This window comes from Saccopteryx bilineata, chromosome 12, assembly GCF_036850765.1.
Source record: "Saccopteryx bilineata isolate mSacBil1 chromosome 12, mSacBil1_pri_phased_curated, whole genome shotgun sequence".
Classification (NCBI taxonomy): Eukaryota; Metazoa; Chordata; class Mammalia; order Chiroptera; family Emballonuridae; genus Saccopteryx; species Saccopteryx bilineata.
The window spans coordinates 31,031,318-31,059,046 of NC_089501.1; the positions used below are offsets into that span (position 1 = coordinate 31,031,318).

Sequence of the window (27,729 nt, forward strand, 5' to 3'; positions counted from 1 at the left end):
CAAGGACCAGTGAATATTCAAAACCACAAATCAGTAGGCTTTCCCGTGTTAGTCATGGAAATAAAAGGTGACTCACTTACCATCAGGTATACAAACACAACTGAGTAGGTAGGACACTGGGAAGGGAGAAAGGTAGGGGTCTGTAAAATTTGAGACTGGGCAATTACTGTAATTTTTGCTCCATAAGATGTACCGTTTTTCCCCAAGAGTGGAGGGGAAATGCCCGTGCATCTTATGGAGCGAATGTTCATTTTTTTTTAGCTGCTGCTGGTTCCTGGACAACTAGAAGCGTATTTGAACATTAAAATCTCTTCTCATTTGTTAATAACAGTGCTAATGGTTGTTAATACTGCCGTTGAGTTTACATTGTTGAAATATTATTGTGGTATATTTTATTAAATATTTTAACACACCATTTGGTTCAGAATAATTTCTTTTCTTATTTTACTCTTTAAAATCCTAGGTGCGTCTTATGGTCAGGTGCGTCTTATGGAGCAAAAAATATGGCACTGCTTGTGAAAAGCACAAAGCAAGCAGGGAGAAGTAGCCAGCTCTATGATGCGGACTGCATCAGTCAGACACCATGGCTCCTGGTTCAGCCCCTGGGCCAACAGTGGGTTCTGTACTAGACCCTCTGGGAAGACCACCTGCACTAGCCAGTCTCCCACGATCCGTTCTATTTATTCCCAAATATCAATCCAAAATAAAATTCATTGATCCACTGAATACACAAAATTAGCATGTTTTTAATTTTTAAACTGATGCTCAAATAATTTAATTGTGCTAATCAATAATTAATCAAAAATCATACAGTACTTATTTCTATTTAAAAACTAAGAACTGCATATAAATTTTAGTTTTTGAAATATTTCCTCAGTAAGCTCTAACAGGAGAGTGAAGTCTGTTCAAATTATATCCTTTGTAACATGCTCTAGATATTTGATCTGAGGATAGTCAGGCATGTTTCAAATAAAAATGTGCCACATATTACATAGACAATTTCAAAATACTTCAATTCTGTGTTTAATCCTTAAAATATAATTTAGTATCTGTAAGTTTTTAACATTCTAAATTATTTTAACAATAATGTTGTAGTACCCTGAAAGTCACAAATACAGGTACAGAAAAAGAAAATAGAGGATATAATATAATTCATTGGGGACTTAGTGAATGTATGAGTGAATCTTGCATTCCCAGTAACTGCATATGCAGGAATTAAACATCCCTTAGCATTAAAAACAAAACAAACAAAAAGGACAAAGTTAAAATGAGAAAGGATTTAATAATGGAAAAGTCGTTTTGTTTATTACACTGGTATGGTATTGAGAATGTAGGAAGTTAAGAACTCATTTTCTTAGTTCTACCCATAAAAAAAAAAAATTAAATTCTAGGGAGAGATAATAAATTTAAATTCTGAACATAAGTATGATAATTTAGAAAATGTTTTCCATAACTCAAAGCAAAGAGAAGTCATTTTAAAAATATGCTTATCATGCTATATCAATTTTTTTCTGTAAAAGTTCAATAAATATTAAGACATTAATTTGCCTAACTGCTATACAGTGCATTCATAACTGCCTTTAACACTGGCTATTAAAGTGTTTTACTTTCAACTCTTTGTTAAGTCATCTCCTGAAAATATAGAAATTAATAAGACAGATGACATTAAATATCAAGCCTCATAATGTTACTACAAAAAAAAAGAAAAAAGAAAAACAAGAGACAACCTCTCCAAAGCCCCCTAAAACTTTGTTGATTGTGAATAGGCCAAAATAAAAAACCTACTTTGCTCAGACAAAATTTAACAGCTATGAAATGGGAAAGACTTTATTCCTTTTAAAAGCAGGGCAAGTACACACACACACATATACATACATACATACATACATACATAGTCACTCACAACATTAATATGAAAGAAACCAGAGTGCTTTATAATTATTCACTTATTCCCAGAACACCAGGACATCCTTGGGAGGCAGATTTGAAGCATGCAGCATAGTAACTAAGATAATTACATGACTTGTGACACATTAGCCTACAACAGGAGTAGTCAACCTTTTTATACCTACTACCCACTTTGGTATCTCTGTTAGTAGTAAAATTTTCTAACCGCCCACCGGTTCCACAGTAATGGTGATTTATAAAGTAGGGAAGAAACTTTACTTTATAAAATTTATAAAGCAGAGTTATAGCAAGTTAAAGCATATAATAATTACTTACCAAGTACTTTATGTCAGATTTTTGCTAAGTTTGGCAGAATAAATCTTTATAAAACAACTTACTATAGTTAAATCTATCTTTTTATTTATACTTTGGTTGCTCCGCTACTGCCCAGCATGAATGCAGGAACGCTCATTAGTGGATGGTAGGGACCAGGTTGACTACCACTGGCCTACAGCAAAATCCAGATTCCTAGTCTTAAACTATCATTTGAAGGAGTCCTAAACAAGCAATATTGTTCTGTATTATATAGACAACAAAGAATTCTAACTAAGGCCATGAAACTAAGTGCATTTTATCAGAATAAAATATTTAACCAGATTGACTTCTTTCTCTGTGCTTCTTTAGTGCTTAAAAAATTTTTTTTATTAATGATTTTAGAGAGAGAGGATGGGAGAGTGAAGAAAGACAAACACATCAATCTGTTCATGTATGTGCCCTGACCAGGGATTGAACCCACAACCTTTGCACAATCAGGACAATTCTCCAACCAACTGAGCTATCTGGCCTAGACCTCCCTTAGTAATTTATGCTTATTTCCTGTTGAACTCAACCACATTATACTGTAACTATTTCTTTGCCTGCTGAATTCTTCACCTAAGCCTGGGAGGACTAATGAAGTTTCATCTTCCATTTCTCCAGAGAGTGGCCTAGTCCCTATCATATAGTAGGGACTATAGTAGGCTCTCCATAAACATTGGATGATGAATTAATTTTTGATTAAGTATAAAAAGGTTTTTATTTTTTTAATGGGTAATAGCTTTGGTTAGTTAGGGTGCTCCTACTAAAATACAGTATTTTTGGTTCTGCTCAAAAAAAGATGGGTATTAGTAAAAAAATCACTCTCAATTGTTACTCTCATAAAATTATAATTTAATGCCTTTTTTTTTTTACAGAGACAGAGAGAGAGTCAGAGAGAGGGATAGACAGACAGGAATGGAGAGATGAGAAGCATCAACCATTAGTTTTTGTTGCGCATTGCGACACCTTAGTTGTTCATTGATTGCTTTCTCATATGTGCCTTGACTGCAGGCCTTCAGCAGACCATGTAAACCCTTGCTCAAGCCAGCGACCTTGGGTCCAAGCTGGAGAACTTTTGCTCAAACCAGATGAGCCCACGCTCAAGCTGGCGACCTCGAGGTCTCGCACCTGGGTCCTTGGCATCCCAGTCCGATGCTCTATCCACTGTGCCACCGCCTGGTCAGGCTAATTTAATGCTTTTATAGTGAAGAAAATTGAAAAAAAAAGTAAATCACCTGAAACTAGAATAGTGTTCTACTTTTTTTTTTTTTTTAACAGAGACAGAGAGAGAGTCAGGGAGAGGGATAGAGACAGACAGACAGGAACGGAGAGAGATGAGAAGCATCAATCATCAGTTTTTCGTTGCAATATCTTAGTTGTTCATTGATTGCTTTCTCATATGTGCCTTGACCATGGGCCTACAGCAGACCGAGTAACCCCTTGCTTGAGCCAGCGACCTTGGGTCCAAGCTGGAGAACTTTTTTTTGCTCAAGCCAGATGAGCCCGGGCTCAAGCTGAAGACCTCGGGGTCTCGAACCTGGTTACTTCCACATCCCAGTCCGACGCTCTATCCACTGTGCAACCGCCTGGTCAGGCAGTGTTCTACTTTTTATTTAGTAAACATTTACAATGCAAAAACTTTTTAAATTATTTTTAAAAAATGACCAGTCATTCCACTTACTCATTTTTTTAGTTTTCCTATTTGTCATCAACTTTGCTCTCAACCTCACAGGCAAATTGTTAAGAATGATACAGAAATGGATTCTGTATATTTTCATTCACTTTTAATTCAAGCTTCCTGAAAACATACACTTAAAATTCTGGAAAATACAAATGAACATTACCTAGATGTCTCTAGCATTACCACAAGGTCTGGTCCCTAAACCTAATTTCCATTGTTAGTTGACATTTTCAATAAGTGATGGATATTCATTTCCAGAAAACATTACCAGTAAATTCTGTGATATCACAAGACTGCTCACTTATCCAGGCCAAACTGACTAAACTACAAAATGCAAAAGTATGCACTTAGCTAGTCTAAGAGAAACCTGAGGGCTATTCTGAGTACAGATTTAGAAAGTATGACCTGACTGAGAGTGCATGAGAACTTAATTTAGACAGATCCTTTCCTCTGAATTTCCAGGGCCTTCAGTAGACACAGACCAAAATATTTAAACACTAAAGTGTTTCTCATCATAGATACAAATTTTAAAAAGTTACTTTGAGACACAGGAATTTATAAGAACAAAAATATTATTTTTATGATTAAATGGTATTTAATTTTCCCCCCTTGACCAGGGGAGGAAACACTAAGGGCTCCTTCTTGATTTCTAAGCGGTACTTACCTCAAGCAAATTAGTAAATCAAATATGATTACTAGTTTTTAAAACTCATCACTTTCCACAGGATCATAGAACATTAATGGCTGAAATGAACAGTGATTTGAAATATACAAAATGTTCATGTGCAATTATATCACGGGAATGAATGAGTATATATATGATTAATAGGAAGTAAATTTTACTATTTATTTATTTTTGTGACAGAGGGACAGAGAGAGACAGATAGGGACAGACAGACAGGAAGGGAAAGAGATGAGAAGCATCAATTCTTCGTTGCGGCACCTTAGTTGTTCATTGATTGCTTTCTCATATGTGCCTTGACCGGGGGTAAGGGGATACAGCAGAGTGATCCCTTGCTCAAGCCAGTGACTTTGGGCTCAAGCCAGTGACCTTGGACTCAAGCCAGCAACCATGAGGTCATGTCTGTGATCCCACGCTCAAGCCAGTGAGCCCGCGCTCAAGCTGGATGAGTTATCACTTAAGCCGGTGACCTCAGGGTTTCAAACCTGGGTCCTCTGAATCCCAGTCTGATGCTCTATCTACTACATCAGCACCTGGTCAGGCTTTACCTTTTATTTTAAACATGAATTAAAACAGTTCCCATTAGCAGCAATGTGGTCAACATTTTAATATAGGGATGTATTCCTTTAATATGGAAAAACTAAAAGTAACCATTATTTGGCGATTGAAGAAAGGCTTAAAAATTACAAAATATTTATTTTCTTTAACAGTATATATTATTGTTATCAGAAAAAAATCACGGAAAAATCTCTTAAAAACTACACATTTGGAAATATGCCCTACACTAATATTTTATATGCCTAATTGTCTTAAAAACTGAAATTTTACCAATTTCAGTTTGAGATTATAAAAATAGCAAAGTACATCTATATGGTTAATATTAAATAATACTAAATATCATCTTATTCTGAAACTATGAAAACAAACAATAAAGGAGTGTGTGGTTGAAAATAACTAAGCCATTTTATAAGCTGCTCTCTCCCCCCCCCGTCAGCTTCAAGTCATGTACAGTTGCTGTGATCTCTGCTCCTCACCTTTGAGTGAATTGATTACTGACAGTTTCATCTGACCTTGGAGGCACAGTAGAACATTCCAAACATTCCCTCCTTTCACCATGATACATATTACATTCTGATAAAGAAGAGGAAACCTTCCAAGTCATAATAAAAATCACTAATGTCATGGGACTGCTTGATCAGTAGGCCTAGAACTTTATTTTGAAAAAATATATATGTATGTACCAGAGGAATATGCATATTAACATAAGACATTCACTAAATTTAAGTCTAAGAACATAGTGATTTTGCTTTCCAAAACAGTGGGAAGTTGCATAAATTTAAAATAAAAAGGTTCATTAATTAAAATAGTTTTGAATATACTCAAATATGCTATCTCTAATTCTTACTGCATTATAAGTCAAACATAGGAGGTATTTGAACACTTTTCACTTGCAGTAAAAACATTTTCCTATTCTCTTTTCTTTTTTTAATTTATTTATTGATTTTAGAGAGAGAAAGGGAGAGAGACAGACAGACAGACACTGGGGATCAAACCAGCAACCTGTGTGTATCAAAATAATGCTCAAACCAAGTGAGCAGTCCGGCCAGGGCCTGTCCTCTATTTTCACTAGGATGACTCACTAAGCTGAAATCACATGCTCCACGTCACAGCATAAGTAACTAATATCAAGGGGAATACTGTAAAGCAAAGCATATGACTGTTTAACCACTAAGCTGTACACCTGAAACCAATACAAAATAAAATTGAAAGGAAAAAAAAAAGTAGTGACTAAGGAGATAGGAAAACTGAGAATGTAGTGTCTTAGAAACTGGTGTATTGAGAAGAGATCAAATGTGTCAAAGGCTGCTGGTAAGTCAAGAAAGATAAAGACAAAGAATTGAACATCGGAATTTACAATGGGAAAGTCATTCGTGAGCTTGATAAAAACAGATTAGAGATGGGAACAAGTTTACAGAAGACGAAAAGTGATTAGAAATATACCTGTGAAAGCGTTATGCTAGGCTGCAGCAGGTACAGAATCTGACAATAAAGTCAGAGAGTCAGGACCTCTGGTAGGCAGCAAAACACAACAAACCCCAGGAAAAATAACTAAAAGTTCATATGTAAAAACACTTAAGTGAAACATGTTGCAGATTCTATATAAAATTGATGCTGCTGAGCATTCACCTCAAATCAAAAAAAAAAAAGACAAAAAAAAAAAAAAGGAAGTATCAGTGGAATTGTCTCCAAAAATAATATTGAACTAATCATTTGGGAATAGTGAAGACTTATAGAGTGGATATTGTTGTCCCACTATTCTAAGTAGTTTGACAGCCTAACCCATTTCTCTTGCCTTTTACCCTAAATATTGATACAAGCTGCTAGTTAATATGTCTTAGCTATATACACAAAGTTCTCAACAAACTTTCAGGTGAGGTGAACAAAAAAGTGAAATGAAGGAGTCATTCACACAACAGAAGAGGGCCACCGTAGTTGTACCTGGTAGTTCTTCATTTTTAAAAACAGACAGAGGCCAAGGATCATCAGAAATAAAAGATACACTGGCATGAAAGGAAAAGAAAGAACAGGCTACATAACTATGGAACACTGAGCACAGAGGATCATCGCGAAAGAACTTTGAGATTTAGAAAAATGTAATGACATCCACAAAACTCTGATACTAGAAAACAGTAACAAACAGGACAAGAAAAGAACCGTCAAGATGAAAAGAATGATTTGTGAAGAGAGATTTAGAATAAAGAAATGTGAAGACTCAAAGTGACTAGTTTGAAAAGGAAATGAGAAGGAGAAGTCAAAGACGAATCCAGTTTTCACTTGAAAGTGAGAATGCTGTCATCAGAAATGACACAGAAGAGTAAAATATAGGAGCTTCTTTCAGGGAACTGAAGCTCACTCATGGCCATGATTACTTTTCAGTCATAAATATGACAAAAAGGGGTGAGCTTACCCATCTTGATACCCAAGTTGAGGATAAATATCTTTTCTGTGATTTGAGCTCACATTTCAGACACATGCATACTATAATAGCTCTTTTAAATTTTACAATTTTAAAATTTGTGGGTGTGCCAGAACTCACAAAAATTTTACAATGCTATATGTAAATAATATCTATAAATATTCAAAATATAAGAAAGACACGTTGTTAATACATCAATTGGAAAGGTACAAATCAGAATATCTATAAAATACAAATTCAAATATCTGGCAGGTACTTTGGCTATGTTTGCATTAAATTATAGTGTTCATAGTCATTATATCAATAAGATCTCATTTTAATTATGACTTATGGGTTTTAGTTGCTTTTCCCTTACTTCCACTAAATATGAATACAGTAATTTCACTTTTAAATTAATCCACTGGACTAATGCTACAATATTCTTTGACAACTAAATTTAGTAAAGGCCATAAACTAAACACACATACAGAGAGAAATGACTGAAAAAAAAAAATCTTCAAGAAAGTTTTCTATGTTTAACAGATTGGGGAAAAGGGCTGAAAATTTTAAGGCTGGAACTATATATACAATATAATATCATGTAAAATAGATTCTTACAAAATAAATGGCTAGGAAATAGCAAATTTAGCTTATTCAAAAAATGTTTGCCTTCATATTCTCCTCTCAGTATGAGGAGGAACTTAGTGTCTCAATGGGGGGATACTAATACTAAATGCATATCCCTGTGCATAAAGAACCATTCATTAAGTATATTAATGTTTAATAGAGTTGATAAGAATGATTTTTATATTAGGGAATTAAATAAGGTGTACTTTATTAATAGGGTTAGAAATATTTTACTAATTTATATGATCTTACTCAGAAAATAAAGGGGCTTATTACAAGATAGGGTAAATTTTAATTTTTAATCAGCTGATTAACTCAGATCACTTGCAAATTCTTAGTCAAATTCTGATGTTGGTTACTAAAATGTTATCTTATGCCTTTAATTTAACAAATATCAATTTTAGAGAATCCAAATATGAATGACACACACACAAAGTCAAACAAATGAAATCTCAGTCTCTGTGAAAGGGGAATATAAAATAGTCACATGTTAAAGAGAAACAATCCACGTGATCAAGCTCTTTTGCTTGGGGTCCAGAAAACTTCAAATATGAAAATAGTCCCACCTCCATTTTTTTTTTTTTTTTTGTATTTCTCCGAAGCTGGAAACGGGGATAGACAGTCAGACAGACTCCCGCATGCGCCCGACCGGGATCCACCCGGCACGCCCACCAGGGGCGTTGCTCTGTCGCAACAAGAGCCACTCTAACGCCTGAGGCAGAGGCCAAGGAGCCATCCCCAGCACCCGGGCCATCTTTGCTCCAATGGAGCCTTGGCTGAGGGAGGGGAAGAGAGAGACAGAGAGGAAGGAGAGGAAGGAGAGGAAGGAGAGGAGGAGGGGTGGGGAAGCAGATGGGCGCTTCTCCTGTGTGCCCTGGCCAGGAATTGAACCCGGGGCCCCCGCACACCAGGCCGACGCTCTACCACTAAGCCAACCAGCCAGGGCCTCCATGGTTTTTGTGCTGATTTACATTTATGTAGAAAGCCAAAGTTTCAAAAGTTTAAGTGGGCTCTAGTGGGTTAAAGTTTGAGATGCTTGTTTGAGAACTTTCCTCTTAAAATTACTTCATCTTAATGTCTTTTTTGGCATGCTTCTAAAACTCTATATCCATTACTTGCCTCTCTGACATGTTCTCTTTTTTTTTCTATAATAATCACTTAACACATTTTATTAAATCACATCTCTAAAAAAAGATTTCCTCCATTCCTTTGGCCACAATGCAAATTGCATAATTTCAACTTAAAAATTTTTGAAAAAATCTCTCATAAAATCTCATGTTGTTTAATTTTACAATATCTTATGCATTTTAAAATATACTGCTCACAAAAATTAAGGATCAAAAATATGAAGCAATTAAAAGCATTTGATTTTTTAATTAAACAAGAACATCAGAAAAGCAAACAAGTCAAAGAAAGTTGTCTGATTATGCAAATGAGATGCAAATTAACTTTTATTTCATTGGTGAAAATGCACTATACAAAAGGCTGAAAGTACTGTAGTATCTTCCCTGATCCTCTAATTTTTGTGAGCAGTATATTTAAAATATTTTCCTTTTTTTGTGATATATATAGAGAGACACAGATAGGGGCAGACAGGCAAAAAGGGAGAGAGATGAGAAGCAACAATTCTTTGTTGCAGCACCTTAGTTGTTCATTGATTGCTTTCTCATATGTGCCTTGACGGGGGGGGGGCTACAGCAGACGAAGTGACCCCTTGCTCAAGCCAGCGACCATGCCATGGGCTGAAGCTGGTGAGCCTTGCTCAAACCAGATGAGCCTGCGCTCAAGCTGGTGACCTCAGGGTTTCGAACCTGGGTCCTCCACATCCCAGTCAGGCGCTCTATCCACTGTGCCACTGCCTGGTCAGGCTAAAATATTTTTCTGATCCTCAAGATTCTACAGTAGTAGAAAATAGAGACATTATGTACAGAGAGAAAGTTAACTACTCAACATTATAGCTGAAAAATGGCTGACTAGGTGACTAGGGTTTAGCCCAACTCTTCACTGCTTTTTCTATCATAATGCACATGTCCCGAATTCATATTCAATAAGTCCTTGTTTTAAAAACTGTGTGCTAAAAACATTATTCTTTTTAATACCATAAAGCACATTTGAAAGCACTGTCTACAGAAGATCAGTTAATTACCGAAAATGCAATTAATTCTGTATTATGTAGATTCTCTTTATCTATGGTAGTGAATTAATTCCTTTCATCCATCCATCCGCCTAAATTTACATCCTGGAATTCTAGAGGTTTGAAATCAGAATTCAATAAAACATTCTTTTTCAAATAAAAGTTTAAAGTTCAATACCAACAGAAAACTCTGCCAATTCTGATGGGAAGAAAAAGTTCTTTGAAGTTCATTTTACCTTCCCTAACATGGAAACCCCCTTTTAATATCAACTGTGTTTATTGAGAGTTATTGTAAGTCCTGATTTTTGCCAAACTGTTTTTTTCTTCATTTGAAATACAAGAACCATCTTGTTTTAGCTAACTTGTAATCTGCCTTCTATAACGGGTTATATAAGGCTATTGTAGCATCTCTGGTGAAATTATGATCCAGGCAGGCTTCATTTCACATTTCAGTTGTATTATTTTAAAAGCTTTGCACTTCTCTATAAAATATTAAACCTTAAGATATACTGAAATCTTAAAAACAATAAAAACAAAATTTAACTGGAAAAATATCTCATAACTTTAAGAGATAACTTTTAATTTTTTATTCTCGGTCAAGAGAGTAAGTGTATACTTGCCGAAGATGTGTAAAATCAATGGAAAAATAAAGCTCTGTGAATAATATTCAAAATGTAAAAGCATAAAAGTTAACATGACAGATCTCTTAACCAATACGGAAGACATTAGAATAATGTTATAATTTTGTTTAAATCAAATATCTTGGAGTCCTTATTAAAGTAAATTTTAAAATGGTTTAGGATATGGTAAAAAGTTAGATTTAATGATTAGCTAGCTACCAAGTTTAATGTATGTGTTTATAGGATCTAATGGAGTGTGTGGTTGTTTTTATTTCATTATTTATTAATTTTTTTAAAGAGAAACATTTCTATCAATACAGTGGGGCCTTTATTTCTGTTTCACACGTCCACGCCGTGACTGGGCACGGGTTCCAGTGGCTTAGCCTCCTTTCATTTGGTCTCACAAAGGGAACTTTTCTGGGCGGAGCAGACTGGTCCTTTAGTTGAACCCAGGGACCTTTCTCTTTGGCTTCTTTCTTTTTCTGATCATTTTCCTTCACACATTTCAGGAAGCTATCTCAGCTCTTATAGTGCTTAATATGCTCAACATGGACATTAATTATCTCGGCAAGAATCTGGCCCTTATGTTGTTTTGTTCACAACAGTGACACCACATGCTGGATGACACTGCAGACTCTGCCAGTTTTGCCATGGGGACATTAGTGGGGCATTCCTTTTTGAACAGTGCCCATTCCCTTGATCTCTACGATATCAATTTTCTTGCAGATTTGCGTGTATGTGACGAGAAGCACCAAATCATAGCTGCTTTCACTTTAGTTGTGCATAGATTGCTTCTCTCATGTGTCTTGACTGGGGCCAAGCCAGTGTCCTCTTGCTCAAGCCACAAACCTTTGGGCTCAAGCTGGTGAACTTTGGGATCATGTGGATGATTCCCCTGCTTAAGCTAGTGACCCACGCTGATGAGCCATGCTAAGAACTAGCTAGCTACCTTGGGGCTTCAAACCGGTAACCTCAGCATTCTGGGTCAGTTCTATCCACTGTGCCACCACTGGTCAGGCAAATCCAGAGCCCTTATTTACCTGTAGGGATAAGAAAAACTGAGGCCTGAAGAAATTGTTCAACATTCTCTAGTCAGTTAGAAATGGAGCCAGGTATAGAAACTAGTTCACCTGTTTCCTTGTGCAGTATCCCCGCCCCTCAAAAAAGATTTGCTTCTTAGTAAATAAAATGGATTAATCTGGCCATTTTGCAACAAACTATATATTCTGCTTTTATAACTTTTCTATACAGTGATATCTCAATAAATATTATAGGAAGGCTATGCCTTAAAACTAGGTTAGGCATATTAATAACTAAAAATCAAGTGAAGCAGTTATGTATAGCATATGCCTTAATGGTAATGCTTCTGAGATGGAGGGACTTGTATGATATAAATACCCCAACTCATGGCCTATCTGCTTCCCGAAATCTGGAGGCAAACAGAGCCAATCCTATTACAATGGTGAAGTTTGTAAGCCTTTTCTTTATCATACCCAGCTTTCCTGTATTTTTTGTATCTGTAGCACGGGCAATCCCTCTTCAATTTCAAAGGAGTTCCTATCTATCCTCCCTTCTCTTTCCCTTTATAGAAAAGGAAGAATTTTACATCTGTCATTTACACCCAGCTGGCGGACAAACTTAAGACACCACTCGAATGAATTTTAATCAATATATTATTAACTCAACCAAACATTTCCATTCTATGCCTTTAATCCTAAAGCATGGAATAAAAAATTTGTTCCCAGAAGAATTCTAGATGTCAGAATGAGGATGATAGGAATCAAGTGGTAGAGACTGATTTTTCTTCTTCCTAGTCATTAAAATGACCTAGTCTGAATGAAAGCCAAGTATCTAAATAGGATGAAGAGAATAAGAGTCTATAAACAAGAGCACATGGTAAGCCCTCCACTGGACATTAAGAATGACCAACACTACTGCTCCAACAGCTGGCAGATATCTACAACGTTAGAAATGGAAAATGTCTACTGTCTGGGATAACTTAATCATTACAAAGATCTGAAATTATAACTCAAAAGCTAGCGTACACATACTCAACATGTTTATAGTTTAAGTATGTTATATTCATACAGTGCCTTATTCTTACAAAGTGTTTCATATGTGTTAAGTGACTTGAACTTCAACAGGATATAATATAAACATCATTTCTAGTTTCCAAATGAATATTGTTAGGTTCACAGGTAATAAGAGGCACAGCCAGGAGTGACATAAGAGGTCTGGATCCAAGTGTTTCCCCACCAGAATATGTCATTTTAAAACAACTTGCATATGTAAACTGCAAACACTTTCAAAGTAGAAAAGTAATATCATCCCCAAATTTCTAAGTAAATTATGCCAATCTTTTAAACCTAAAGCTTCTTATTATAATCTTTTTGTCAAAGGTAATTGTTTATTCTCAGTTGTCTAATTTTTTAAAAAAGAATTCAATAACACACAAAATACTGTCAAACGCATGCAGCAATTGGACAGAAATAGCCATCTTTGAATCCGCAGTCATATTCTCACTCAAATGTTTTTTCTTTGATGTCCTTTGGAAACCTTATTCAAATCAATTTGAAACATTAGACTAAAACTTGGTATTGTGTAGTTAATTTCAACTCAGTGATTCATGTAGATTTTTGTAACTAGCATCTCTGCATATTTATTAATTTGCCAACTTTGAAGAAACATTAATAATATCACTGGCAGGTTGGATCTTGTTTCTGCCAAAACACATTTTAGCTTGGATTCCTTGAAATGTATTATAACATATAAAATCAATTATGGTTCTTTTACCTAAGTGAAACTGAATCAGATTTAGTAGTATACATGTTTAAAACTCCTGTCTTACTATTTTTAAATTATTACCAGTTCAATAGAAGTTGAGAGTATCTACTATTAAAGTTACCAAATTCAGATTTGCTTTTGAAATAACTTCAGCGATTTAAAAAAAGATACTAGAATATAATTCAAGTGTGAAAAATGAACATTACAATACTATGAGCTCTATTTCTAAAATGAAATAAATGACACTTTTGAAAAAAAACAGCATCTGAACATTTATAAAAATATTCAAAGTAAGTCTCACCAGGCGTTGTGAAACCAAGGTGACTCAGAAAATTACTAGTTTCCAGTTTTTCCTTCTCCAGATGTGAGCAGTCTGAGAGATTTTTGTTGACCTGTAATAGGAAAGGCAAATCAGAAACCTAAGTGTAATTTCCTGGGTTACTGATGCAAAAACTGAATGAGAAATATTTGCTTACAATGCAAACCATGACATGTGGTAGGTCATTTATATGCTTAGTCTTCAAAGTTTACAAAACAGAATAGTTTTTATCACAGAAGGAATACAATGGTAATGAAAGCATAACTACATTAAAGTATACCTACTTTATTAAATAAAACAATTTTGCTTATTATAAAACTGATATTATTAATAATATAAAAGAGTGATCTTAACAGTTTTGCAAAGAAATGCAACAAATAAAAGTGACTCCTTGACAGCTTTCAATTAATAAAGAGTTAAAATGTCTGAGACCCACATTTCTCCAGCATTTTGTGAAAGTGTAGGTACTTCCCTTAAAGAGCCTGCACAAAAAATACACCTGTAATATTCATCTTTTATATACATCCTGGTGACACAGATAACACAGCTGCAACCTAACCTGACAAGTGAAACAGTTCCCACTGCATCAAAACACATTACTCTTAAGACGCTGTTTAAAAAGAGCATTAAAATAAGGATCACAATTTCTGAAATAAATGCTATGTTCTATAAAAAAATCCCCACTATTTTTACTATAATGGAATGAAATGCACAAGTACTATAATTACAGTAGGAAAATAAAGAATAGTTCACAAAAAAAGTATTAAATGTTTATTAGTAAATTAATTTTGTAATTTAAAATTAATTTCAGCAACGATCTAGTTTCATTGTTAATATTTATTATATCCTTGTTATGTTATCACTTTCACAATCACGATAAAATGTGCTCTAATTTTGAAAAAATCCGCAAGTTTGATTTTTCTAATTTACTAAAAAAGAAAACATAATCTATGAGTTAACATTAAATGGTAGTTTATAGTATATAAACAGTTGTATGTGAAAACAGCCACCCTTTCTCTCTCTCTCTTTAAAAATAAACCAGACAGAGGACTTCCACAAGTTAGTATTTAAAATTTTCCTTTTGATGTTTTTTGTGTTAAATAGGAGATTGTGGTTACATGCCCTTTATCTAACTCCTTGTTTGTAATCAGTCTCTTCTTTCAAGCAGTGATAGCAAAAGGTATATCTTAGATTAAGTTTTTCTCTTGAAGCAAAGAGCTATAACACAGTGGGTGAAAAAGCCAATTAATTAAGACCATATAATATAATATAGTCCTAAAACTCCTAAATTGTTATATGTTGTAAAAAATATATTTTTCAAAGTAGTTAAATGCAGTCAAATACTACATCAGTGCTAAAAAACTACCCATACTATTTTATTATTTTTTTAAAAAAATTTATTGATATTTTTATAGAAAAAGGGAGACAGAAAAAAACCCACATTGATTAGTTGTTCACTTATGCCGTCATTGGTTGATTCTCATGTGTCCTGAACAGGGATCAAGCCTGCAACCTCAGCATGTTGAGTCGATGCTCTAACCAACTGAGCTAACTGGCTAGGGCCACTGACTATATTAATATGATGGACATTTTTAAGCTTCATTTTCCATTTTATTTGAAGATAATAAAAATAATATGTATGCTTAAATGGGAGTGTGCTGTGGCAACAATAAAGATGAACTGGTTTTATAGAGTCTATTCACATACGCTAACCATAAAGCACTAAGTCACATTAAATAAGAAATAGATTATGTAGAAAATGTTGGCAGAGGGAAATCACGAAGTGCTATGCAAGTAAAGTGCTAGGTACACATTAGCCATTGTTATTAACGTCACGAGAAGAGTAAATAGAAATACGTAATACAGTATGATGATGCAGTCAATTTTTCGGAGTGCTATGCTTTTAAATGAAAGTACTGAACTATACACAAAATGATATTTTTGCTGCTTATTTAGTCCACTTCTCTTTTCAGAATCAATTTTCAGTTTTACTTCTGTGTTCTTGAAAATTTTTATCCTACATGTCAAATAATGCATTTTGAAATCTGGTGCAAAGGAGCAGGTGTATGCTGGGGCCACGCACATACACATGTACACACACACACATGCTGGGGCCACACATGTACACACACATGCTGGGGTCATGCACGTACACATGTACACACACAATGGGGCCATGCACATACACATGTACACATGCTGGGGCCATGCACATGCATGGGTACACACATGCACTGGGGCTATACATATACACATATACACACACATGCTGGGGTCATGCACGTACACATGTACATACATGCTGGGGTCATGCACATACACATGTACACACACATGCTGGGGTCATGCACGTCCACGTATACACACACATTGGGGCTCTGCATGTACATATATTCACACATGCTGAGAGCACACATGTACATGTGTACACACACATGCTGGGGTCACGCACGTACACATGTACACACACACACATGCTTTAGTCTTCCTATTCGGAAACTTGTGCTAAAATAGAAAAGAACACCAGGAAAGCTAGAATAGGACACTTAAATGACTTCACTCAGAAAGATATTCTGTTATAGAAAAACCAACTATAATCTGCAATTACGTTATTCCTAAAGCATTTTTATAATTCTGCTTTCTTAACACGTTTCTTTAGTGACTCTTAAATGTTCATGAAGTGATGAGTGGCAACATAAAGCAGATAACTCAATTTTTAAGGTTTGAGATAACTGTTAATTATAATAGTGATTTGAAATTAGAACTCATAGTATTTTCAAAACTAGCCTACACATTATTCAGAACCTCATTTAGAGGAAGAAAAGTAATAATAACCATTAAATAGAATGAAGCAATATCTATTTTTTGAAATACATGCTGTGGAAAAGAATTGCTTAATAATTTTACAACAACAGAAAGGTTGGCTAAGATAGTCTACCCTACATCAATCTACCCTCTTTTCACAACACATTTTTCTGCTTGCTTCATGCAAAAACCACAGTCTGCCAGTGAGTATTCCTTCCATATTGGGGAAAATTAAGACAAATTTAATTAAATTCATTATAAAGAAACTATCACCTGAACTTCTGCCAAGTTAATTACAAAACTGTTTTCCCTACTCTTTCAGGTTATAAGCACCTTTGTGCAAAATATGCAAATACTAATTCTCTAGGAGGGGATTCATTTGCATGTTTAAAAAAAAGTTAAAACAAGCTAAGGATTAGTTTCTATTTTGGTGATTAAATTTCAGAATCCTTAGGAGAGCTATAACACTCATTTCATATATACTTATATGGGGACTAAAAAAATAATTTACTTCTATCTGGGCTAATAACCAAATACACAGGATAAAATGTCCAAAGTTTATTATACATACACACATTTGGGGGTGCCATAAGAATGAGACCCTAAGAGGCACTGGGCAGTTGAGGGTATTATATGCCATTGTAGACAAAGGAGAAAGGGGGCCAGAAAATGGGGAAGAAGGGAAATTCACAAGTAGCTGAAAGAGCTAAACACTCAGCAAACAAATTCCTGCTTGGCAGCCCAGAAACACCAGGAGGGGGGAGGGGGCGGGGAGTGGGGAAACAGGCCCTGTTAGATTCCCTCCTATCTAACGCTCCAGTGAATATACTACAATCTCCTTTCGGGAGTAGGCCTTTTCATCTGAATCTCTTAGGCAGGAAAGGAGGAGGGTCACAGGTTCTTTCTGAGTTTTTTATTTCTTAATAACAAGCTTAAAACCACTATCCAAAAAGGCACATTTTGGGTGGTAAAACTTTGGTCCTCTTCACTTTACGAGGCGAATTAGTTTAGCTGACTTTAGGTTATACAGTGTGTCCATAAAGTCATGGTGCACTTTTGACAGGTCACAGGAAAGCAACAAAAGACGACAGAAATGTGAAATCTGTACCCAATAAAAGGAAAACCCTCCAGGTTTCCGTAGGATGATGTGGCAGCATGTGAGCATGCGCAGATGATGATGTAACACCGTGTATACAGCGAAGCAGCCCATGGCCATTGCCAGTCGAGATGTGGATGGTACAGAGGAAAGTTCAGTGTGTTCTGTGGCTCGCTAAATTAGAATCCATGACCAAAGTGCAACGTGAATATCGGCACGTTTATAACGAAGCACCACCACATAGGAATAACATTACTCGGTGGGATAAGCAGTTGAAGGAAACCAGCAGTTTGGTGGAGAAACCCTGTTCTGGTAGGCCATCAGTCAGTGACGAGTCTGTAGAGGCTATACGGGATAGCTACCTAAGGAGCCCTAAAAAATCTGTGCGTGAATAGGTATGAAACTGGGAGAGTTTTCCTTTTATTTGGTGCAGATTTCACATTTCTATCATCTTTTGTTGCTTTCCTGTGACCAGTCAAAAGTGTACCATGACTTTACGGATGCACTGTATACTACATTTACCTGAAGTAGAATTTTTAAAGCTGCAAAGAAACTTTAAATTGGTTTTGCATCATAACTGAAAAGATAGATGCTAACACTGTCTATATACTTATGTTCACAAATGTGTCCCTCCGTCCAGAAGGCTGTTTATTTTTTCCATTAAGTCTGAATAACAATGCTGGTAATCCTTTCATTTGAAGACTGTTCTAGTGGCAAAAAACACTAAATACTCAGGAAATGTTTTGTTGCACATCATACATCTGTTATAAAAGTTAAAGTACAAGTTAAAAAGAAACCATTTATCCAAAAATATGCCCTAGCAAAATCCGACTTACTTTAATGATCCTTGGTTTTTTCCAAACCTTTACTGCACAGGGAAAATTTGGCCTTCGACCCTCCGAAAGCCTCCCTTTGACAGCTTTTGCACCTTCCCTTATTGTTTTTCTCCCATTCAAGGTTAATCCCTCTATCTCTTCCTGGGAATATCCTGAACGGTCTTCCAAATTCTCCAAGGGCTGGTTCCTACAGGCTACAAGCGGAGATCTTTCTACTTCAACACAAAAACAAACAGCAAACAACCAAAGGTGCTATGATTCTGTAATTTCCTTAAGCTTCATTGCAAGCTGAACTCCTTGAAAAACAGCATATAACTGCTATCTATAGTCCGCAGATGTTTAATTTCAACCAGTCACAACGATGCTTTTCTCCATCAGAACACTAAATCTGAAGTCAGTCACCCTGGTCTTCAAAGGATCAAATTTTGTATATTCAGTAAGGCCTCAGTGTAGGCAAATGAGTTTGTAAAATTTATATTTTTTGAGTTTGCTCACTTTTATTGTTGCAAATGGCGCTGAGCAGCCACGTGTGTGCTTGCCCTCAGAGCTGGGCAGTTGTTTGCAAATTGTGGATTGCATTCCTGCTTGTTTTGCTAATGTTAGCTGGATGAGGGGGTCTTTGCGGGGGGGGGGAGCGGGGGGCAACCAGTTTTACAGGGAGAGCAGAGAGAATGCAGAGTGCTAAAGAAGAAGCCAGTTTTGCAGAGAGAGAGGGAGTACAGATGGAGAATCAGAGCTGAGGGCCTTCACGAGCTCTGCTGAGATGGGTGGGGCCTTTGATTCTAGGAGAAACTGGAGAAGATTCTCCTGGTTGTGGAACCGAATAATGAATGTGTCAGGGCTTTCAGAGCCCTGAATGAAAGGGAAGTGTTTTCCCTGTGTGTTTGCTCATCGGCCGGTGCGAGACTTTAATAAAGGAGCGGGGTACCATTCTTAGGCTCCCCTGTTTCTTTACTGTCTGTCCAAAGTTAATGAGAACCTGCATGGCCACAACAACAGTGGCGGCCATTGGCCATACACTGAGCTATCTAACACTGGAGATCACTGTCCTCTGTTACTGGAAAACCAGATATTGTTGGTTATCCTGCCATTGCTTATCAGTGTCCTCTGTTAGACCCACTGGACCCTTCTGTTCCTTTACACCACACTGGTTACCTCGGGTAATAACATTTGTTTTTACTGCTTCACTTGCCTTCGTGCCGACATTTCCTAAATGTAAAACTCTTTTGATAGATAAGTTCCGAACAAACTAACATTTCCCCTACTATTTACTTCCTCAGGGAAAGCTGTAATTCTTCACTTCGCTGTCCCAGCCAGAAAGATGGAATGCTTCCTCACACTCCAAGGTCAGTCACTAGGTCAGTTCCATGCCACGGCATTGGACCACACTCTTTCCCCAGTCAGCGCTTTGTTCAGGCCTCCCCACCGCCTGCCAACTACTGCAATCGTCTCCTGACTCGTTTCCCTGTCTCTTGTCTGTCTGCTCCTCTAAGTCTTCTATACCGCTAACAGGTGATTTTTCTAAAATGCTAATTTTATTAACACTTCTGCTCAAAACCTATCGTCAATTCCTACTAGATGCGAAGTCCATACTTTTTTAGTGTGGCATACAAAGCTTTCTATATTTTAGCAGCGACCTCACTCTACAACCTTATTGTTCCATTTCCAATGCTCTGAATACAGCAAACTGCACACAGTCCCCCAGTCCTGCCAGCTTGTTTCATGTTTCTGTGAGTTAGCTCATGCCGTTCCTTTTCTCATTTCCTGGAATGGCATTCCCCACACCCACCCCAACTCTACCTTCCTGGTGGATGGCAACTCTTTTCTGGAGTTTCAGCTCAATATTACATCATGTATGAAAAACCTTTTGTTGGTAAATCCCAACAAAATTTACCTCTCCCTCCTCTGTTTCTCCAATATGTCCCACATTTTCTACTGTCATAGCACTGGTAACACTTTGGTAAGCTTATTTATTTTGTTGATTACTATCCACCAGGCATGAGGGTAAGAACCATGTATCACCTATTTTTTAGCAAATGGCTAGTATAGCACTAATAAGACTTCATAGAAGTCAAATGACATAATACATGTGAAAACACTTATATGTAGAATCTAATGAACAAAACAGAAACAGACTCACTTATACAGAGAACAGACTGACAGCTGTCAGAGGGTCAGGGGGATGGGGAGCTGGGTGAAAAAGGTAAAGGAATTAAAGGAAAACAAAACTCACAGAAACAGACAACAGTACAGTGATTACCGGAAGAAAAGGAGGGTAAGGAGAGACAGCAGAGGTACAGGGGGAATAAATGGTGATGGAAGGAGACTTGACTTGCATGGTGAACACACAAGATACAGATGATGTATTATAGAATTGTACACCTGAATCTATAAAATTTATTAACCAATGTCACCCCAATAAAATTCATAAAAATGAAAAAAACAAAACTTTCTGAAAAAGAAAAAAAACAACAAAACAAACTTTAGCCCTGACTTCTTCCCTGAGCTAAAGACTCATATATTCAATTGCCTTCTTCACAGCTACATTCATATTGAAAACTCCATTCTGAACAACTCCTTCCCCCACTCCGGCACCCCATTACAAAGCCCACTGGCATCTGTACTACTGCTGAAAGTAACAACAGAGAAGTTATTCCTAATTCCTCTTTCCTTTACTTACACCACATCCAGCCCATCACCAAGCTGTGGTGAACCTACCCCTAAAATATATCCTAAATCAGTCCATCGCTTGCATCTATATCATTACCAATGTTAAATTAGTTAAACAAGGAGGCCATTAGACCGAGGTGGCTCTAATGCCACCACAGCCTACATAAGCAAACCAAAATCTAATCCTGCAAATGTCTCAAGGTTACAAAATGAGTAAAGACAATATAACATAACATGTCCATATAATCAAATCCTATTTAGCAATAAAAAGTAATACTGATATGCTATGACAAGATACTATGATTTCATTTACATAAAGTATCCAGAACAGGCAAATCTATGGAGACAAAAAGTATATTAATGATTGCCAGAAATCACTAAGATTCTTTGTGCGCGTGCACACACACAGAATGACTGCTAGGATGAAGAGGTTTATTGGTTTCTCTTTAGAGGGAATGAAAACATTCTAAAATCAGATAGTAGTAATGGTTGCACAACTGTGAATATGAGAAAACCCAGTGAATTGTACACTAAATGAGTGAATATTCTGACATGAATTATAGCTCAATAAGACTGTTATTTGAAAAAAACTAAAAACACGATTATTTTTCCAGCCTTTGATTAATTTACAATTCTATCATATTTTCAATAAGCATTTATTCTACTTTTGCAAAGTCAAAAGGACACCAAGATGAATAACAGGATTCTCCACCCACAGTGTTTCCAGATTGGCAGAGGACAGTCTCCATAAAATAAAGCCTGCCAAACACGTGCAGAACACTCCACTCTGGATAGCCAGGAAGCACGACACAAGAGGCTATGGAGCATATTTGTTAAAATGCAGAAACAGCTCTGAATTACTAATCAGAGAATAAACTATTTTTTACATATGATGCATACTTAGGAAGATTAGTAATCTTGGAGCTATAATCATTATACCAGTCATTGCTATCAGGAACGAGTTGCTTGAACATCTGCACCCAAATCAGAATACAGCGTGTTCTCTTTTTTCCTTTTGTCTTCCTTCCCCTTGTCTGTATTCCATATCCTGCTGACTTGTGATAATTAGGTGAAAAAGTGATAGGTTCTGACTGATACTGAGCAGCTTAGAGATGGGGTAAACCCAGTGTTTTCTGATATGTTTCCTCTGTAAGATACCCCATGTAGAAAGAGAGAGCAGCCTACTTCCGCACTCAGAGTGCCTGCTACACAGTAGCAGGAATTTACTGAATAAATGTTCCCACTGCAGAGACAGTCTACTGTAGCTAAAGCAGTCTTTGACCACTCCAGTGCCATTCTCATTATTTCCCTGCTGGACCTCTCACCTTTTACTCTGTGACACACAGTTAAATTTGATAAATGGATAGATGTCTAATTATTCAACTGCCTTTTGGGAGTAGACAGAAGAAAAGGGGAAGGAATGAACACATGGTGTCTTTCCAATTCTTATAAATTAAAATTTGTTTTCTTAATTTAACTGAATTAAAGGTCATACATAAAATAAACTTGCTTGTATAAGGAAGAAAGCTGCTGTGTTGAGGGCATCTCAATACAACCTAGCCGGAATTATTTAAATCAAGATACTTTTGTAGGCCTCTATGTTTACACTAACTTTGGGGTCTTGGGAAAATCACTTAACTTCAGTAAGCCTCAGATTCCTCCTTTCTAAAACTAGAATAATATCTGATGTCTCTGAGGATTGTTACAGAGTTCAGTGGGAACAGAAGTGTGAGACACTGCTGTACATGATGAAAGCATCACCAGCACAATACACCATTGCTAATTATGTGCAACTTGCACGCACTCGAGGCTTGGACCATTTACTCAGTGTACACCACTGAACCTGCGCTGGTATCTCCTACCTATTAAGTATCATGTAATATTTTTCTCAGAGAAAGAAATGACCTTGCTGGTCCTTTATTTAAAGTATATCCCAGTCACTCAGTATTCTTAAATCTAAAAAAAACATGAAGAGGCTTGCTAAACTCTCAGGTCCCACTGTAATAATTCCGTGACAAATTCAAGCTCAAATAAGAAAAAATGCCTGTCAAATTAAGTTTTGCAAAAGTTCTACTAAAATCTAGGGATGGTACATTTTAATTCTTCGGTGTATCACAATGAAAATTATAGTTTTAAAGTGATTGTCTTGGTGATAAAAGTTACTTACCTTTGCCACACATGCTTGTATCATATCCTAGAAGAAATAACAAAAAGTAAAGAAATATTAATCATTTCATTTTAATATGATATCGACTCTTTTCAACAGTCAGATATTAATGTTTTAATAACCCAAACCTACATCTGGGAGAGTTTATTACCCTGCAGCTGTCACTCTGTTGCATTTCCAATGAGCTAGAAAATGCATGGGTTAAATGAAGGCCGCATGGCTTGTGCTTTGTCAGTCTGACTTGCGGAGACAAAGGCACGATAAACAGACTGCGGAGGGCCCACACGTACAGCTGCGAGGAAAACATGTCGCCTCAAGAAACGTAGCATAAATACTAACATTCTGTACCAGAACACTAACCTATCTAGAAGACATACCCCGCATTACATGAGTATGTCATTATCTCCATAAATGGCTATCCTAAACATAATTCCCATATTATTCATATATTGCAGAGGAGATCTAATACTAACACAACTGAATGGTCAAGTAGATGACCGGTTCTCAAGGCACTACAGAAAGGAACTGCCGGCAGAGCATGCGATAAGGCCAAGAAAAGATCCCTTTTGAAAAAGAAACTTGTAAAAATCAACACATAATGGATGATTTCAAAAATCTGCTTCTAAGGAGACACCAAAAATGTACTCAGGTCAATTAAGGTGAACCAGCATGTATCACTAGCCTAGTGTAGAACTAGGAAAAAATAACAATGAATGTGGAACTTTAAAAAAAGAGAAATAAAGAGAGGAACATCCATTTTTTTATCCAGAAATTTCTAAGGGCCAGATATTGTGTCTAAAGAATATTAGTAATTCAATCACTAAAACGAAACAGTAAGACTGACTGTGAATGTGGGATTCTGATAGCCTGGACTATACCAGCTGTGTGACCTTGGTGATACTGCTTTACCTCTGTAAGCCTCAAGTTTGTCTTCTATAAAATGGGGTAATATCAGCATCTCCAATATAGAATGGATTTGAGAATTAAATACAATGAACATGTATCGCATTTAGCACAGTATCCAAAATTCATTGTTAGTTATTCCTCATCATTAAATAAATGTTAGTTTTATTACTATAACATGATTATAACATGAAATCTCTTGTGAGGTAAAGAAAATTAACATTTTTCAAAACTGGCATACATCATTTAAAAAATGTTGTTTTTTTTTTTCCATTGAGAAATACAGAGTCAGAGAGAGAACAAGAGAGAAAGAAAAACAAAGACACATGGGGGGGAATGAAGGGGGAGAGGGGAGAGAGAAAAAGACAGAGGGAGGTAAGGGGAGAGAGGGAGAGGGAGAAAGAGGGGGAGGGAGGGAGGGAGGGAGGAAGGGAAGGAGAGGGAGAGAGAGAGAGAGAGATGCGCATCAATTCATTTTTCCACTTAGTTGTTCCATTTAGTTGTGCATTCATTGACTGCTTTTCATATATGCCCTGACCAGGGATTGAACCCATCACCTCAGTGTGCAAAGACCATTCTTTTATCATTGAACCACCCAGCCAGGGCCAACAATATTTTTAAATTCATTCAGTCCCTATTCCTATCATTCTGCTCAACAACACTGTGTTGTTACCCTGGATTTCCAGCTAATCTTAGAAAGGGAGAGTGCTCTTGAGTGCTCAGGCAGCCAGAAAGGTATACCTTTCATTATACGATGTTTTTAAAGCTTATAAATCAACATTTTGTAGGACTGATTATTCTTAACAGGGTATCCTAAATTTTAAGCAACCCTAGATGCCTTTTTATATATCTATCTGTGAGTTGCTCTTAAGGTTGTAAAGGAAATCATTTTGCCATGCAAGATTTTAGATATGGGCCAATTTTTCCTTCCTTGTGAAGAAACATCTTTCTAATTTTTAAAGCACAATTTATTGGCCTGACCTATGGTTGCGCAGTGGACAAAGCGTCAACCTGGAATGCTGAGGTCACTGGTTTAATAACCTGGGCTTGCCTGGTCAAGGCACACAGGGAAGCAACTCCTACAAGTTGATGCTTCCTGCTCCTCCCACCCCCTTTTTTCTCTCTCTCTTCTCTCTCTAATAAGTAGAAATAAAATCCTAAGAAAAATTACCTATGCATACTTCCTTTCAAAATGAAACACCGTGCATTACTATTATTTCAAAATGTTAAAATGTAAAGAATTACAAAACTGAAGTAAATATATAAATTTATAGCCATATATTCTAAAATTTATACTGAGAAAGATAGATATATTTTCCTCCATATTCCAATTAAACCTAAACCCAGGGCCTGAGTGTGATCTGTAATATGGTATACCTTAACCTCTAACTTTCAAAGAAGAAAAAGTACAGGAAGAAAGTAGAGTCAGAACAAAAGGTGTCTCAATGTAGTTCCTCATATTTGGTTTAAAACTGGTTAACCCTCTGACTAGTATGAACGTTCATGTGTTCATGTACGTCCTCGTGCCTCCTGACCATCCAGAGTATGATCGATTTATTTTAAAAATGCATAAGGCAACATTAAAAAAAGGCAGATGTATGTTCTTCTTGTTTCCATAAATTGGTTATCAAACAAACATGATTTTAAGTTAATAAAACTATAACTGAAACTAATTTTATTTATTTAAGTTTATTTTTATTTTTTTGTATTTTTCTGAAGCTGGAAACAGGGAAAGACTGTCAGACAGACTCCCGCATGCGCCCGACCGGGATACACCCGGCACGCCCATCAGGGGAACGATGCTCTGCCCCTCTGGGGCGTCGCTCTGTTGCGACCAGAACCACTCTAGTGCCTGGGGCAGAGGCCAAGGAGCCATCCCCAGCGCCTGGGCCATCTTTGCTCCAATGGAGCCTTGGCTGCGGGAGGGGAAGAGAGGGACAGAGAGGAAGGAGAGGGGGAAGGGTGGAGAAGTAGATGGGCGCTTCTCCTGTGTGCCCTGGCTGGGAATCGAACCTGGGACTTCTGCACACCAGGCCGAACGCTCTACCACTGAGCCAACCAGCCAGGGCGAATAATTTTATTTTTTGAAAAACAAAAACAAAAACAAAAACTCACTCCTGGGAGTCAGTGAGCATGAAAAAACGTCACTATTCAAAGGGTTAAAACAACAACAACAACAATAAAACCAGTCAATAGTCCTATCGAAGGTGTGGGGAAAGGGATAAATTTATGAAGTGCCAGGCAGTGCCGAGGTGAGAACACAACCAAGCCCAGGCCTGCGCAGTCCCTGTCTTCAAGGAGCTCACAACTATTTCTAATGAAAAGAACGGTTATGGTCAAATAAAATAAATATTTTTAAGGCTGTTTAAGCTTCTCAATAAATTTTACTACTCATCTTTGAAAAAGATTTTATAGTCATTTACCACTAACAGAATACCACACTAATTTTAGCCAACCATCCTCCTCCTCATTTCCATTATCTATTTCAGTAGTCCCCAACCCCCGGGCCATGGACTGGTGGTACCGGTCCACAGAGAAAGAATAAATAACTTACATTATTTCTGTTTTATTTATATTAAGTCTGAACGATGTTTTATTTTTTAAAAATGACCAGATTCCCTCTGTTATATCCGTTTAAGACTCACTCTTGACGGTTGTCTCGGTCACGTGATACATTTATCCATCCCACTCTAAAGGCCGGTTTGTGAAAATATTTTCTGACATTAAACCGGTCCGTGGCCCCAAAAAGGCTGGGGACCACTGATCTATTTTACAGGCAATGCCTGATTTCTGAGGTACTGCTTTATTAGTAGAGAGACAGAACTTTTAAATATGTTTATGACACATTTGTATCTACTTTTTTTGCACTATGTTTCTTCGTTGTTTAGTTTTTGCATACTTAGGCTGTTCCTTTAGTGTATTTTACGAACATATTTCCCCAGGTTGGTGTTTGGCGTGGGTGTGTATGATGTATATATGAACACATACACATGCTGATATTTTTAAACAAAGACATAGGTCCTGGGCTGGTCTTTAGAGAATATCAAGTCAGGGAAAGCATGATAGATTACCCTAAGTTAAGTCTGTTTATTGAAGTTAGTAATTTTAGAAAAAGTATGTACTAGAAATGAACTCGAAGTATAAGAAAGCGTCTAGTTTTAAGTAAACTAACTTACTTCAATTAATATTTATTGGCATGACAATG

General features: G+C 36.6%; 1 protein-coding gene across 1 annotated transcript in view; it reads right to left on the reverse strand.

The window, feature by feature from the left end:
* Positions 1-27,729, reverse strand: part of AHI1 (Abelson helper integration site 1) — a 213,661-nt gene that overhangs the window by 125,712 nt on the left and 60,220 nt on the right. Inside the window, exons 17-18 of the mRNA XM_066248439.1 lie at positions 23,622-23,648; positions 14,030-14,120 (exon numbers count right to left, since the gene is read on the reverse strand). Of these exons, the coding sequence (XP_066104536.1) occupies positions 14,030-14,120; positions 23,622-23,648 (118 nt within the window). The remainder of the gene's footprint in view (positions 1-14,029; positions 14,121-23,621; positions 23,649-27,729) is intronic.